At 40.3% G+C, this 16,986-nt stretch overlaps 1 protein-coding gene across 4 annotated transcripts in view; it reads left to right on the top strand.

Moving 5' to 3' along the window:
- LOC124273192 overlaps nucleotides 1-15,168 on the top strand; it is a 17,183-nt gene extending 2,015 nt beyond the window's left edge. The window contains exons 1-8 of one of the 4 annotated variants that reach the window (XM_046708410.1): nucleotides 5,349-5,773; nucleotides 7,156-7,222; nucleotides 8,746-8,808; nucleotides 9,955-10,251; nucleotides 11,346-11,648; nucleotides 12,126-12,464; nucleotides 12,984-13,019; nucleotides 14,259-15,168. In XM_046708410.1, coding sequence (XP_046564366.1) covers nucleotides 5,768-5,773; nucleotides 7,156-7,222; nucleotides 8,746-8,808; nucleotides 9,955-10,251; nucleotides 11,346-11,648; nucleotides 12,126-12,136 — 747 coding nt within the window. In that variant the 5' untranslated portion in view covers nucleotides 5,349-5,767 and the 3' untranslated portion in view covers nucleotides 12,137-12,464; nucleotides 12,984-13,019; nucleotides 14,259-15,168. Of the gene's footprint in view, nucleotides 1-5,348; nucleotides 5,774-7,155; nucleotides 7,223-8,745; nucleotides 8,809-9,954; nucleotides 10,252-11,345; nucleotides 11,649-12,125; nucleotides 12,465-12,983; nucleotides 13,020-14,258 lie in introns of those variants that run through there. The other 3 variants (XM_046708408.1, XM_046708409.1, XM_046708412.1) reach the window with 3 other exon arrangements.
- Nucleotides 15,169-16,986: the final 1,818 nt, after the last annotated feature.

The following is a 16,986-nucleotide window of genomic DNA, read 5'->3' as shown; positions in this document are numbered from 1 at the left end:
GTAGACGTGTATAGATGTGAATATGGGTGTAGACGTGTGCATGTGTGTAAACGTGTATGGATGTGGGTATAGACATGGGTGTATATTTATGGAAGTGGACATAAGTGTGTGTTTGTGTGGATATAACGCTGTATATGTACTTATGTGGATGTAGGTGTAGGTAGGCTTTCCTATTTTTCATTTAAATTACCAACATTGAGAATTCCACTGCCGCTTCAGACACGTAAATTTACATGTTGAGACATATAGTATTTGGGAATTATTATTTCCAGTGAATTACAGAATCTAGTTCGTTCTATTGGGCTGAACCCCTTTTGAGATGCGAACCCACACTTTCAGATCCAGGCAACTAATCGCCAGCCCACAAAGTCAGCCAACTAACCCACCCAGCCACCCTCTCAACAAAGTTTAATGTCGGGCAACTGGTAAGATGGATCTGTTTTCTGTACCATCCTTGAAGATCTCGTTTCCTGGCCGTTCTGATCTCAGCTGCTGAAGACTTTTGTGACAAACGGTATAAAAGGCAGCACAAAGAGCAGTTGAAAGACAGCATACATATACGTTCATTTTCTTAATCATTCTACCAATCTTGCGAGATATTTTCAAACATAACTAGCCTTTCTTCATCACTGAATGCATGAAGTTAAAAAATCAATGATGTTAAAAACTCTGTCAGTCATGACCATGTACCGTTACAATATAGAGCATACAATGCAGTAAAGTACACTTTCAGCTAATTGAGTCACTAAATTGAGTTCGTTATGACCGTAGTTCGCTATAAGCATAGTTTACTGTATCCCTGGAGCTCTAAATAATACTGTTTTGTCAAAATGGTGAGCTTGACATTGATCAAAGTGGAACTGCGTACGGGTGTGTGTGTGTGTGTGTGTTATCAGATCTTGCCTCTAAAACACATATATTAGACCCTTTCTCTTCACCGCAGTTGTTGGCAATCTACCCTTCAATCGCCCCTCAATCTGAACAGTGATTGCACGTGCTATTTCCTACTTTCAATAGACTTGTTTCCCAGTTATGAATATACACTTTGAGACAAACTTTACGATGATCATATATATTTCTGATGGTTAAATTATACCACTTGTGTTAAGGCACTGTGATACTGCTAGTCACCGCCTACAGGCTGGCAATATCCGTGTGACCCCCATGTCTGTGAGTGTGTGTGCCTGTCGGCATGTTTGCCTTTGTTTGTTTTTATCTCTTTGTCTATCTGTCTGATTTGATCGCCTGTAACGGTATGACCATATTTGGCAGTCTGCCCATGTATTTCGATATCTGTCTCTCTGCACACCAACTTACGTTGCCCCAAACGGAACACGATCAATCCTAACTGGGTGAGTACACATTGATTGAGTACCGCCGTTCCGCTGTACCGTCCTTTCATATCTAATATGGCTGCAACTATCATCTTTTGTATATTTCTGCGTTCGTTGTCATGTTACTGTTGTGTGAGGTCACCATCAGATGCCTATACCAATAACTACTGCTACCATTACACGTACCTCCACCATTACAACTACAACTTACCCCTATCCCAACCCTGGTCTCTACCCCAACCCCTATCACAACCCGAACCCCTACCCTTATCCCTATCACAACTCCAACCCCTACCCCTATCACAACCCCAACCCTATCACAACCCCTACCCCTACCCCTATCACAACCTCAACCCCTACCTCTATCACAACCCCAACCCCTACTCCTACCCCTACACCTGCATCTACTCAGCCCCTACCCATACACCTGCATCTACCCCAAAACCCTACCCCTACACCTGCATCTACCCCTAACCCCCTACCCCCTACACCTGCATCTACCCCAACCCTACCCCCTACACTTGCATCTACCCCAACCCCTACCTCGACATCTGCATCTACCCCTACCCTCCCCTACCCCTACACTTGCATCTACCCCCAAACCCCTACCTCTACATCTGCATCTACCCCAACCCCTACACCTACACCTATCCGCACCCCAACCCCTACCCCTACACCTGCATCTACCCCAACCCCTACCCCTACACCTGCATCTACACCAACCCCTACCCCTACACTTGCATCTACCCCAACCCCTACCTCTGACATCTGCATCTACCCCTACCCCTACCCCTACACTTGCATCTACCCCAACCCCTACCTCTACATCTGCATCTACCCCAACCCCTACACCTACACCTATCCGCACCCCAACCCCTACCCCTACACCTGCATCTACCCCCAACCCCTACCCCTACACCTGCATCTACACCAACCCCTACCCCTACACTTGCATCTACCCCCAACCCCTACCTCTACATCTGCATCTACTCCCAACCCCTACCCCCTACACCTGCATCTAACCCTACCCCTACACCTGCATCTACCCCAAACCCTACCTCTACATCTGCATCTACCCCAACCCCTACCTCTACATCTGCATCTACCCCAACCATTACCCCTACACCTGCATCTACCCCAACCCCTACCCCCTACACCTGCATCTACACCAACCCCTACCCCTACACTTGCATCTACCCCAACCCCCACACCTCTACATCTGCATCTACCCCAACCCCTACCCCTACACCTGCATCTAACCCTACCCCCTACACCTGCATCTACCCCAAACCCTACCTCTACATCTGCATCTACCCCCAACCCCTACCTCTACATCTGCATCTACCCCAACCATTACCCCTACACCTGCATCTACCCCAACCCCTACCCCTACACCTGCATCTACCCCAACCCTCCCCTACACCTGAATCTACCCCAACTACCCCTACATCTACCCCAACTCCTACCCCTACACTTGCATCTACCCCAACCCCTACCCCCTTCACCTGCATCTACCCCAACCCCTACCCTACACCTGCATCTACCCCAACTCCTACCCCCTACACCTGCATCTACCCCAACTCCTACCCATACACCTGCATCTTCCCCAACCCCTACCCCTACACCTGCATCTACCCCAACCCCCTACCCCTACACTTGCATCTAACCCTACACCTGCATCTACCCCCAACCCCTACCTACAACTGCATCTACCCCAATCCCTACCCCTACACCTACCCCAACCCTACCCCTACACCTGCAGCTACTACCCCAACCCTACCCCTATGACTGCATCTACCCGAACCCTACCCCTGCACCTGCATCTACCCCAACCCCTATGACATCATGTCGTATGACATTAAGTGTTGTATGACATAATGTGCCGTATGACATAATGTGCTGTGTGACATCATGTGCTATATGACATTATGTGCTGTATGACATCATGTCGTATGACATTGGGTGTTGTATGATATCATGTGCCGTATGACATCATCTGCTGTGTGACATCATGTGCCGTGTGACATTATGTGCCGTATGACATCATATGCCGTATTACATTATGTGCTGTATGACATCATGTGGTGTGTGGCATTATGTTTTGTATGACACCATGTGCCGTATGACATCATTTGCAGTATAATAGTATGTGCTGTATGACATCATGTGCTGTATGACAGATTGAATGTATTATGTTGTGTGGTGCATGACATGTCCTGTATGGCATCGTGTACTGTATGACGTGGTGTGCTGTATGGCATCGTGTGCTTTATGATTTGCCACCATGTGCTGTATGAAATGGTGTGCTGCATGGCATCATGCGCTTTATGATTTGACACCATGGGCTGTATGACATGGTGTGCTGTATGGCATCGTGTGCTTTGTGATATGACGCCATATGCTGTATGACATGGTGTGCTTTATGATATCACACTATGTGCTGTATGGCATGGTGTGCTGTATGACATGGTGTGCTTTATGATATGACACCATGTGCAGTATGACATCGTGTGCTGTATGACACCGTGTGCTATATGCCATGGTGTGCTATATGCCATGGTGTGCTGTATGACATCGGGTGCTGTATGACACCGTGTGCTATATGGCATGGTGTGCTATATGACATCACGTGCTTTATGACATCATATGCTGTATGACATCGTGTGCTATATGACATTGTGTGCTGTATGACATGATGTGCTATATGACATCGTGTGATGTATGACATACTGAGCTGAATGACATCGTGTGCAGTATGACATTGGTGTGTTTTACTACGACCACAGTGACACGGTTGCTGTCTAACCACGGCGAGTGTCCGCAAAGAAAAAGAGCTTAAAGCTCGTGATAAAAAAGGCTGATGTCAGCCTGTAAATCAACGATAATCCCCAAACTATCCCACTGTTAGCAAACATGTATGGGAGCGTTGTGTGTGGAAATGTTCTAGCTTCGACATGGAATGTGCATTGTGATTATAAAAACGGCGTTTTGTTAAATGCGCACGATTAAAGTTATACCGAGTGCACGAGTAAGTAGCCATGTGCTTTTAAAATGATACAGAACTTTGTTATATTTTGGATTACACTTTCTCAGACAAGTATAGGTCCTTGTATTCAGACCTGGATAGCTTCCCAGGAAACCGCGATGGCTGAGTGGGTTAGATCGCCCACTTTGTGTGTTGGCGGTTAGGTGCCTGACTCTGAGGTTGATGGGAATAATATCCCAGATGGGACTGAAACTAACAAAAGTACCAAAACCTGTACTTAACGGATAAAGTGTAATCCCAAATATAACATATGTTACATTTTAACACTTTATACATGGCATTATGTCTTCATGTTGTTGGAGGGGCGGTGGGGTAGCTTAGTGATTAAAGCGTTCGCTCGTCACACCGAAGACCCGGGTTCGATTCCCCACATGGGTACAGTGTGTGAAGCCCATTTCTGGTGTCCCCCGCCGTTATGTTGCTGGAATAATGCTTAAAGTGGCGTTAAACCACACTCATTCACGCACTCATTCATGTTGGTCAAATTTAATGGATTGGACAATTGAACATGTTGGTCTTTAACGTGTTCGCTGGCGTTGTCGCATGAAACCATGAGTTTTAAAAGACACACCTGTTACTTGACTAACTCTCGCTAGTGGGCTTATAAACACATTACCCGCTTTGATATGTATTAGACACCTCTGTTAGGTCACAGCATGACATTCCAGTGGGTAATGCCATACAATCGATAACATGTCAACGTTACAATGTCACCGACTAGCTGGGAGTCCACATGAAGTGTGGATTTAGACAGTTGCACAACCACCCAATAAACCCTCGTGGACTAAATTATAACCCCCGCACGAAATACCGGCGTAGCTCTGATCAGAATACTAGATTTGATCCGATAATACTGTTTGGCCGGAGCTATTTGTGTCAGTGACCAAACAAGTAAACTATGCCCTAAATTCAGTTCGATTCTCGAGGAAAAGTTCAGTTGGGAATGCATATGACATCCTAGGGGAAGAAAACACTCCACAACAAAGTGATTTCATTAGAGAAAAGATGGTATTATTTTGCGTCCCAGGTGCATGGTATGCTCTTCTCTGTCGGGAACAGCAACTTCACTAATTTCAAGTCGAAAGGTGTAACGTTTATTCATGGGGCGACAGATCTAAAGCGGCACTGGTGGAATACTAGCTACCTGGGCTCAGATGTACCTCAAGCTCCTAAAGGACATTTTACAAATACAAACATATTTTATTTGTTTCATCTCTCTCCCGTACAAATGAATTCAAGATGGCAGACATGTTATCACCTGGATTTGAGATATTAGTCATGTTATTGCATATTGTCTCTTCTCGCAAGCAACACACTCTACACCTTACTGAGGCTGGTTCATATAACTGATCATACCCGTGAGACTAAGTTTCTGCCAATTCTTTTCATGCTGGTAAGAAAATATATATCAATCATATTTTCTTTGTAGTTGAGGCCATAGGCCCAGGCTACATGTCAGTATTACAGAGCGATACATATGTGAATATATAGTTCTTAAGACAATAAGTAAATTTACAAATTATACAAAAGGAAATATGATATTATTGGCACAGGAGTGAGCTATATAAGAGAGTATCTTAGGGTTCGATGTACATGTGTCGATATTACTCACATGTTTTAGGATGTTGAAAAATGGAGCAGGGGATAGATGCATGAATGTAATGTTGTTACATTTAAATATTCTGGAGCATAATGTTCCTGTCATTGTTTATATCGAACGTTGTTTACGTAAATTAGATATTAAGATATTTCTTAAAGTGACCCGACCAGATCAATATGTGTGTCGTCAGACATACCTTCTGCAATTTCATCCGCTATGTACATTGAAAAGTGTTTGGGTCTTTCTCCCTGGTAAACAAGGATAATTCTGCTGTTCGTCACATATTTGAATCTATCATATGATGCCGCATTTAAAAGTATTCAAGCAATATCACTGCAGCTACAACGGGAAATTGGAGTGAGTGAGTTAATATTTAACGTCACATCGGCAATATTTCAGCCATATCGTGACGAGAACATTTGATATTGAAATGAAACATATGTATATTATAACAAACCTGCCGACGAAGGACAGTAAAACAACTAGAATATCAAAGATGTGTATGTAAAACTAGCAATCAATTCTAAAACGTTATAACTAGAGGGGAAAACAATACAGTATAAAAATGGGCTATAAATCGCCAATAACTGAAGGTAGATCACCGAACTAGGAACACGGGAAATTGGAATCGCGTTCTGTACACATATGAGAATCAAATCTGCATCGTTAGAGCATTACACCCTGGTCAGCTCACTACCCTGCCTCATAAGATTCACGTTCGACTCGTGATGGAATGTCTAGAGTTGTGCAAACTTTTGGTATGCGACCATTCCACTATTGTGAATGAGACATTTTCATTTAGCATAATGTGGTATACTCTTGAAAATGCTCTGGTGATCTAGAACACAAGTTACATCAGAAATCATGGCAGAGTACTTTCTTGGCAATCTCAAAATTGAACTTCTTCCCACAGTCTAAAGAAAAACGCATGTACTATTCTGGATTGTCCTGAACACGAAGGGTTATGCAGCAATGATGTTCTGCGATGAAACTTGTTTTTATTATGATACCGATTAAATAATGGGAACAAGATAAGATTTTCACGTTTAGACGTACTGCATGATATTTGATATGATGCGTGAATGTTTGCCCATGTCAAGAGTTCCCATATTATAACTATGTCGCTAACGTGGAAAGAGAAATATACTAATCTCATTATATATTTTCGTTTTCAGTTGAAAACAATGCTCAATCAAAATCACCTACTTCTTTTGCTGGGTCTGGCTGTTTTTTTTATCAGTGGTAAGTATTTTAATGTTCATGCTACATTATGAGAAGACGCCAGATTCAATATTCATAACTTCAGTTATCACAACGGTTTACAGTTTTGCTTTGTAAATTTTATGAGCTTTCACATTGATTTCGTTCAATAGATATATTTGATTATGAGAACTGATCTATCAAGATATTACAGTAATAGAAACAGATACATTGCAGGTGATCGCAGGGCGTTAGGTTGCACAACCAAGCAATTGTATCTGAGTGTATGATTTCATACGCTTACAAAGCGGATATTGTTAAATGTACTGTGACATTAACAGTTAGCTATGCTTATTTATTTATTTTTGTAACGAAAATTCCATTCGTCTGTTCTTCTCTGGTCCAAGGATAGGAATAGCAAGATGCCTATTCATCCGTGTGGTTAACGTATTGTCATGCCTACAGAATTTGAATCAATACCCTGTCTGTTGTCATTTTTAATGGTTCCAAATTCAATTTTCCAAATGGTCAATTTTCACTTTAATCGAGCAATATTCCATCCTCCAGTCAACTTGTGAGCAGTCATAGTACAATCACATATCAGACGGTTTCAAATACAGTCATGGTCACTATAAACACACGTGACAACAAAGATGAGGAATTCCCCATGTTCCCGTGTTGTGTTTCAGGTGAACAATTGACTTTCCTTCGCATGTGTTTGTGACGGAACATCCAGTATCGTCAATACTAGACATTTATCCATAAAAATCTGCTTATGATGTCGTCGAAGACGTACAACGTATTCTGCTTCTACTGAGAGATTTATTCTACAGCCACTTACCAATGTGTTATGATCTGTTGCCTGTGTATTAGTGCATTTGATACGTTCTGATTGCATAATTTCCTCTCCATTAGATGGTATTCTAACGAGTATACTGGTTTTATGTTTTCTAAGTTGCAGAAGTAAGTAGTTGATTTTTCTTCATATCATACATGTTTTAAAATTGCAGCCCTCCATTGTTTTCAATTCTTTCGCAAATATATTTCATATATTTAATTAATTCGTCACCAGTCTAAATAATAATCAGTTCTGTGCTAGTTCCAATGTTGCACTTTCCTTTTTTTTTGCATGTTTCGTTGGTAGTTGTGTTTTTGAATAGTTTGTTTTCAATGTATTCGATATAAGTTAGGTATTGGCACAGTCACGATTTCGGTCTCCAGTAACCTTTATCGCAATGTTTAGCAGTAGAGAAGTAATCTCGTAACAAAGTCTGCTTTGTGACTTAATGTGGTCTGCTAGAATATCTGTTCGGAAATTAAATTATATACATTGTGGACATCAAGAAGCCAAATTACTGTGTTTCTGATTGAAGTTCCAAGTTCATTCTCGTGGTGATGAGGTCATTTTGTGTAAGGTAGCCATGAAGAGACTAGTTGGTAAACTTAATGGTATGGGCGACACCGCCGGAAGTGTTTTACAAATTCTAATGCATTACAAAATGAACAAACGATTGGCAAAAGTTCTCTTGTAATTTTATTATATGTTTTTCGTTAATTCAACTCAGATATTTCAATGACAACAAGTGCAGTTTCCACATCTACAACGGATGGGACACCTATATCAACAGGTAATGTGAGGATATGTAGAATTACTCCAGTATTTACACATGCTTTCATCCTCTCGCCACGTGCTTCATGTTATCAAAAACCAATATTTATCATTGAGGTAATGTCTCCTTGCAATTAATATTGCCAGGCCAGCAATGTCGGACGCCATAACAATATAATCCATATGTTGCATTGATAAGTCGACACTTTACACTTGAACATCTTGTGTCATTAGGAGGTAGGGGTTATCAAATTGTTTACATTTTATTCATGTACCAGAATATATGTAGCTCCTTGTGATTTATTATGAAAGTTGAAGGGTTGTCATGTATTATTCAGATACTTACGCATGGGCGCGTGTGAGTTCCGTAGTGGGTGTTCTGATATCACCTCAAGACATATCAAATTTGAAAGTCATAAAAGGTCACTATCAATTAGCCAGAGGTTCCCTAAAGCCTTGTTTACTGGTCTTTAATTAATTCTTTATGGCACAGAAGATTATAACATCAAAACTTTAATCTATGTCACATCTGCAAAGATGAACGGATCTTCTGCCTTGATGTAAGTATCATCTGCCTTTAGTTGAAGTATCATCTACTTATAGGTAAGGTATCGTCTACGTAGAAGTAAAGCATCAGTTACGTGAAGTAAAGTATCATATTCGTAGACGTGAAGTATCTTCTGCGTTGATGTAAAGTATCATCATCGTAAAAGTGAAGTATCAACTATATGAAACAGAATATCATCTACGCAGGTGCACGATAACGCGGAAGGAAAGTATCATCTAGGTAAATGTAAGAATGACCATGTAAATAATATAAAAAAATTACTCTGGTTTCAAAAGATCAACATTCTTCTTATCACCTATATCCAAACGTATGTCATTAGTTTGTGTCCCAGACACTCGAAAACGAATGCAAGGAACTCGAGCTTAATTTCTTAAGTTTGAAATTAAGATTTATTCAGGACGCTTTTAGAAGTTTTTAGTTATAATTTTATGGTACACATTTTTCTAAAGCAGGTAACTTTATTTCGACGACAAAATTTCAGCCAAACATTATATTCCTACAATGATCTACAGTAGATGGTTCTGTTATATCATAAACACCCACAACGGAATAATATATTTCATTCACTAGCAATGCCTTCAAAAACTCATGTTCCAGGTGCTGCTCAAATAGATCCCACATGTCCGGGCGGTGTTGGCCATCTTGGAACAAACTACACTATTGTAGGTGACAGAAGCAACTATACAGGCTTTGTATGGGTTCGACCAAATGATGGCCGTAATGTCGTCATCTGCAACCCCAGCTGCAGCCCTGTGGAAGGATATAAAGCAACCAACGATACACCTTCTGCACTCACCATCGAAAGTGTTGAGAAGATAGATGCAGGGACTTGGAGCATAGCGGTCGCAAAGGACACGGATGTTTTTGTGGACGTGTGTAAGCTGACAGTAGCAAGTGAGTACTGACACAATGCACTCCGAAATAGTATCGATCAAAAGATCTGGTCATGAACACGTTACATTCGCTAGATCTATCCATAAACCTTTTAGGATGAACGAGTATAAATACAGCTTCCATACAACTTATGATTGTTGTAATAGCCCAGGAGGTCGGACTTTGCGATTCTCATAACGACTTGCTGGTATCACAACTGACTTGATGGATGTTCACGTAATAATATGACTGTCTGGTCACTGAACGTTATACAGACAGTTGGAGTAGTGCATGTAGCGGTGTTAAAACAAACTGCTTTTGGATTAGTCTCAGGATCATGAAACTGTCGAAAGTTTATATTTCGTCTTAATTCTTAAAATATAAACTGAAGACAAACTCGTGTGTTCAATCGAAGATCACATGATCACTCGATCTGTGAGAACATCTAAAGTCTAAAACCAATAAGGCTGCCCCAGAGTTGACCTAAGGTAAAATCTGTACCAGTAGAGATGGCGAAAGTGACTTTACTGTTCAGAGACATGTGTGGAAATATTGCCTAATGTTCTTATTTTAACAAGATCAAGTATAATGGTCAAGATTATAACAGGTGGAGCACTCACTAATTTAGGTTCCAAATGCAACCACTGACTTAAGCATATCAACATGATTTTAGGACTGAAAATTCGTGCGTGCGTGCTAGTGTCACCTCCAGATAATATGCCGTCATTCTGTAAATGATCGTGTCGTGAATTCCCTAAGGGTGAATAGAAAAGTTATCCACATGCACTAGCATAACCTTCCACGCCTTTGGTCTGGTAGATGACTTTGTCTGAACATAGAACGAAGAACGTGGTATGCAACCGCACGTTGAATATATATTGTTAACGACGTCCGAAAATATGCATGCAGCTGTACCATAGGTCAATGTCGAGGACAAATATTTCTCGAAATGTAAACATGGGTTACGGTGGAAGGTGCGGTTCATATATTGCAGATGCAATATGTGTATGTGAATGTTTGACAGTTACGAATAAATTTTCAATTGTCAATTTGCTCCTGACCAAATTCATGTCTGTTTGAAGTATTATAACATTGAGCATATTTTCCATCAACAGAAACTCCCGAATGTATCGTTAGCAGTGATGGGGACACTGACGCACTTGACCTTGACACGACCCTGCTACTCACAGTGAATGTGACCGACTACTATTGTTCAGAAGAAGCTGGCTTAAGCGTTATTACTGGTTCTGTCTTGGAGACGCTGAAGATAAACCAAAACGTCAGTGATGTCACTTCCGACGTTGTTAACAAAACCGTCACTATTAACCTTTCAAGCCTTGGTGTCGTCAGAGTGAGGTTTACGTGTGACGCCACTAGTTATGATCTGAGCTGTCGTGGAGTTCAAAGGTTGTTAAAAAGTGAGTTTCCATTTCTGGATGGTCATCATTAGTCATGCGTATTTAAAAATAGTTCTTGAATCATTTATTTTCTCTATTCATGTTTTTGGTAATGTATTAATGTACAGTAATCCTTTCGGATGAGTTATATTTTCCTCTTCGGATGCTATGTTTATTCCTCATTCATTCATTCATTCATTCAAAACTTTCTTTGTCATTCCGTTTGACTTCATTCATTCAATCAATCCTCGTGCTGAAGAGTCCACAGGCCTATAGTACATATACATATATAATTGGGAATTACATAAATATATATATTTACATTACAGTGAATAAATTGTTATTCTATACAGCATTGCAATGTGAATGAACATGGCAAGATTGGGTAATATATTTGGATTTTTACTGCTTATGAGAAAAGAGAATTTTATGATGCTTGGATGGATATAGTAATATCTTTTAATGTGTTTACAACGTATTGAATGATATGATGGACAGATGAGGAGTAAGTGATATCATTCATCTACTGCAACCAGGTCAAACCACAGTGCAACATCAGCAGCGATACAGACACCAACGCTCTTGAACTTGGTACAAACCTCACCCTGACAATGGACCTCAGAGGGTACTACTGTTCTCAACAAGCTGGGTTTGATCTCAGAACTGGCAGCGTCACAGACGTCTTGTTACAAAACCAGACAACGAACAACATCACAGACACTGTCCAGCACCACTCCTTCAACGTCACATCTGACCGCTTTGGAGGTGTCAGTGTCACATTCAGATGTGACAACAGCAACATAATGCTTACTTGCGGTGGAGTTTCCAAACTAACAGGTTGGTGCTCTATTGTAATACTATCAATGTCAGGTGTTTATTCATTTAAAGAACCATCGAGCATAATTCTAAAACGATTTCAAAATTCAAATTCACTCTTTGTGCAAAAAAGGTTGATTGATGTAACAACATTCAACATTATTACACTTCAGAATGTGTAACGAATTTCGAAATTGGACGCCTCGGTTACAAATATATAGTCTGATATAATTATCCTCTTTGACAACATTCAAATCATTGGACAAGAGCAATGTCTGCACAATACATGCTGAGATTTCAATAAAGGCTCCGAGTGCCACCAGGAAGACGATATAAGGCGTGATGACGAATTTGGCCTGCATTCTAGTGATATTATATTACTTTAACATTCCAGGAGCATTGCTGTAATGCCGTATTATCTCAATCCCTTTTGAAATCGATCTAAAATGCTTTTCACTCACCTGTTTACTCTCTCGTGATTACAACCGATTTCCACAAATATTCTCTCAACCTACAAAGGATACAATGTTCTCTTTGTAGCTGCTACAACAACAACAACAAACCCCGGGTCGACAGGTAGGTACTCACTGTCCTCCAAAACAATTTTGGGTGATAACTTAATATCATCATCTATCTGTTCTAGGTAACCTGAATATTTACTTTGTACAACGAAATAGCAATACCCATGTTTTCACAAGTTAAAGACATCTTCCATGTCGACAGTTAATGCCTTCACACGTTCCTGGGTGTCTCAGACCCGTGAAGATCCGGGGCAGAATAGGTCTTCAGTAACCCATGCTTGCCACAAAAGGCGACTATGCTTGTCGTAAGAGGTGACTAACAGGATCGGGTGGTCAGGCTCGCTGACTTGGTTGACACATGTCATCGGTTCCCAATTGCGCAGATCGATGCTCATGATGTTGATCACTTGATTGTCTGATCCAGACTCGATTATTTACAGACCGCCGCCATATAGCTGGGATATTGCTGAGTGTGGCGTAAAACTAAACTCACTCACTCACTCCTGGGTGTCTCAAAGTTAGAATGAGCCCACAGCAATGTGTCCGTCGCGGGAAAAATAACTTGGTGGCCAGACTCAGTGTAGTTTTAAAATGTATATAAAATTCATGTATTTTGACTCCGGCTGTTAATTAAACATACTTTGATATAGTAATCCGAACGGAAAGACTTCCGCCCGTATCCCCACTTAAATTTCACTTTAGTCAAATCATACCACCAGAATATATATTTTTCATCTGATAAGGATGATCTTTAGCATGTTTTTTTTAATTGTATTTGAACATACTGAAATCATATCCAACTTCTAAAAATGCCACTCAAAGAAATCTTTCCTCATCGTCAAAATTTTAGGGGGGATACGGGTGGAAGTCTGACCATCCGGACTTTGATATTTCCCAGTGAAGGAGTATTAATGCAATAAATCTCTCATATTTTGGAAACTTCTCATGAAACAAACCCGTATCTTCAAAATCGCATGGCATGGCATGGTGCACTCTGGAAAATACCATACAATTATTCAACTACTCAAAATCAAATCATGTTTTTTTAAGCTGAGTTTTTGAAAGAAAATCTTGGAATTAATTCCAGGCAATTCAATAACAGCATCATAGTTTTTATTTCTGTTGGGAGTTGTTTCATACAAAAAGACCAAACAAATTGCTTTAGCATAGTTTTCAATCACCTTTGTTTAAAATGCGACAAATTACTTTAGAGTGTAACTGATGTTGTCGTTTAGTTGGGAACTTGTTACATATACGCGTGTAGTGCTTTCTTATTTCCATTTTTCTATTTAAGAAACAAGTACCAACAATTCTAACGGCAGCATGCAAACAAGCTCACCATCGTCATCGCCATCGCCATCGCCATCGCCATCGCCATCGCCATCTGAGGGGTCGACAACACCCAAAAGTACCACTTCTACTACTGAATCATCGCCAACAGACCTCGTCCTGGGACTTGCTATAGGACTACCAGTATTCGTTTGTGTTGTCGCACTTATTGTTATTGCATGCATTTACCAAAGGGAACGTCTGAAAAAAATTGGACAGTACATCTTATCGGGAAGCCGTCGTTCTCATTATGCAAATAATGGATGTCAAGAATTTACTTTGTCAAAAAGAGACCCGGAACAATATAAACTTGACTGACTGTTGTCCTGAGCTGCCAACTGTCTCCATACTGGTGCCTTCCACATTAACTGAAATGACTTTCATAAGCATATTTCTCAGTCTCATGCACAGGTTATATATATGCAACACAAATATTTGTTTTTTTTTAAATCTTCTTGCCGAACAAGCCCAATGTATTGCCTAGGCAAACTCTACCGATTCCCGAGGATATAAGGTTATACTGGTAGGATGTAGGAATAAGCCAATAAGCACATTGAACGATACATATGACACTTATCTAAACGAACCTCGCACCAAAACAGAAATTTCCTTGAATAAGTAAGATATTAAAATTAGCTAAAGAATGGTAACACGGGTTTTTTAAAACATTTTTTTTCTAGGTGTAACAGAAGTATAAATGGACCGGGCCTGAAGTAAACAAATCTGTTTCGATACAGAAAAAAATCATTTACATATTTGTGCATACTATAATTCACTAACATGAATAATGCATGAAATATTTGGAAATCATTGAAATTCGTGCAACTGTTTCCTTTTACAACAAGGACAGCTTGCGTAATCTTCTAGCGTAAGATCCTGATCTGGTTGTGTTTCAACAGGACAGCTAAACGAGGTATGTGTATCCTGGGACAAACAGGGTCCGCTACACGGAGAGGTGAAAGGGCATTCCAATGTTGTGAAAGAAAACATGACTGCTGCGAGTATCCATACATAGCCTCTGATGTAACACGACTGTAGAGTATGCATGGGAGTATGGGTGTATAGACCGGAATACATGCACCTTTGGACGTGTTTTATATTCTGACACAAATACGTATGTGTTACAGCTGGTTAAATCGCCAGGTAATATCAGGAATCACATGACTCGCTGTAGGGGTGAGGTGTGGTTTATTCAGATAACTCCTTAGTCATACCTCAAGCCCTGAAACACACATAACATTCTTAGAAATATGTACACACTCCATAATGTTTTGCACAGGTATCACAATTAGTTGATCATAATTAAATCTGTAGTCTAACAATTACACATGTATATTATACAACATTATAAACTGTCAAGGGAAATAATAATCAAATGAAACTACATGCACAACGTTGGTTGTTCCACCAAGGGAGATAATTCATTGCCAAATAACACATTTTGCCCAAATAATGTAAATTAAAACGATATGTACAGATACATCTGACAGACGATAAAGTTTGCAATTAACATGACATACAACCAGATAACTATTTGGTAACCCTCAGAGGTTACCCGAAAGGTGTACATAACAAAAGAAAATATGTTGACATATGAAAATACATCTTACCCATTTGTGGAATAGAGCCTTACCGATTAGATCATGTTGTGCTGTAACACTAGTTCATATGTGACCTGCCAATTACAAACATCATTCATCATTGTGACAACACATTCACCATCACTGAAGATCTCCGTTGACACAATACACAGGAAACCATCATATGCATATACACAGGGAAAGCTGAGCACAATGGTTGCTCATACAGAACATTCATCAATATGACAATGCTTTCACAATGTTTTCTGCTCCCCACTCACACAAAACACAGAAAACCACCGGAAAGTCTTCCACAGGTAGATATTTTATATGCTGCTTTTACAATCACCTCAAAATCAGGCAAATATTATGAAAATATATATATTCCTACTCCAAGTTTCACTAATTCCAATGATATCAAATGATTTGATATAATCAATAAAATCATTATCAGAGAATTTGGTTGTTATCCCACCAATGTTCCAAAACACAAAGTTCACAAAGTCCGAAGTATTGCTAACACTTGCGGAGGTCACATCCCTAAATCATCAGCGTTTTTGTCACCTGACACAACGGGAATGTAGAGATGACAAGAATGTATGTTGCGTCGTGTGTGTCATTCTCAACAGTCAAGCATATCCTGCCCTTTCATAACCTCATACTTAAATCTAGAGGGTGAGTGGTTTGTGAATAGTGAGTGAGTAAGGTTTTATGCCGCTTTTAGCAATATTTCAGCAATATCATAACATTCATCATGCGCATTGCTCCATACACAATGCATGCTCGAAGAGCCCTAACAATCTGATTATTATTATTACCTCGGATAACCCAAGCTGCCTGTTAGGAGCTAGAGGGTTATAGTCACGTGATTTTATCCCAGCGGGTACCCATTGTCTGCTTGGTGAACAGAGTCAGTGGCATTTTCCCAGCCTGCCTGAAATATGACACCCTGAATGAAACATTTCCCCACTCCAAGGCTTGTTTCTATGGAAACGCAACTCCTCTGGCCACCTGACTGACACAGTGGGAAATTCAAATCTGGATTTAAATATGAGAAATACATTTTCAAAATTATGTTTTGTAGACTCTCTGCATCACTACTTTTTGCTGTGA

This window comes from Haliotis rubra, unplaced genomic scaffold (assembly GCF_003918875.1).
Source record: "Haliotis rubra isolate DU_JTF1 unplaced genomic scaffold, ASM391887v1 Scf1779, whole genome shotgun sequence".
NCBI lineage: Eukaryota > Metazoa > Mollusca > Gastropoda > Lepetellida > Haliotidae > Haliotis > Haliotis rubra.
The sequence above is the reverse complement of the archived record's forward strand: the minus strand, read 5'-3'. Positions and strand labels throughout refer to the sequence as shown.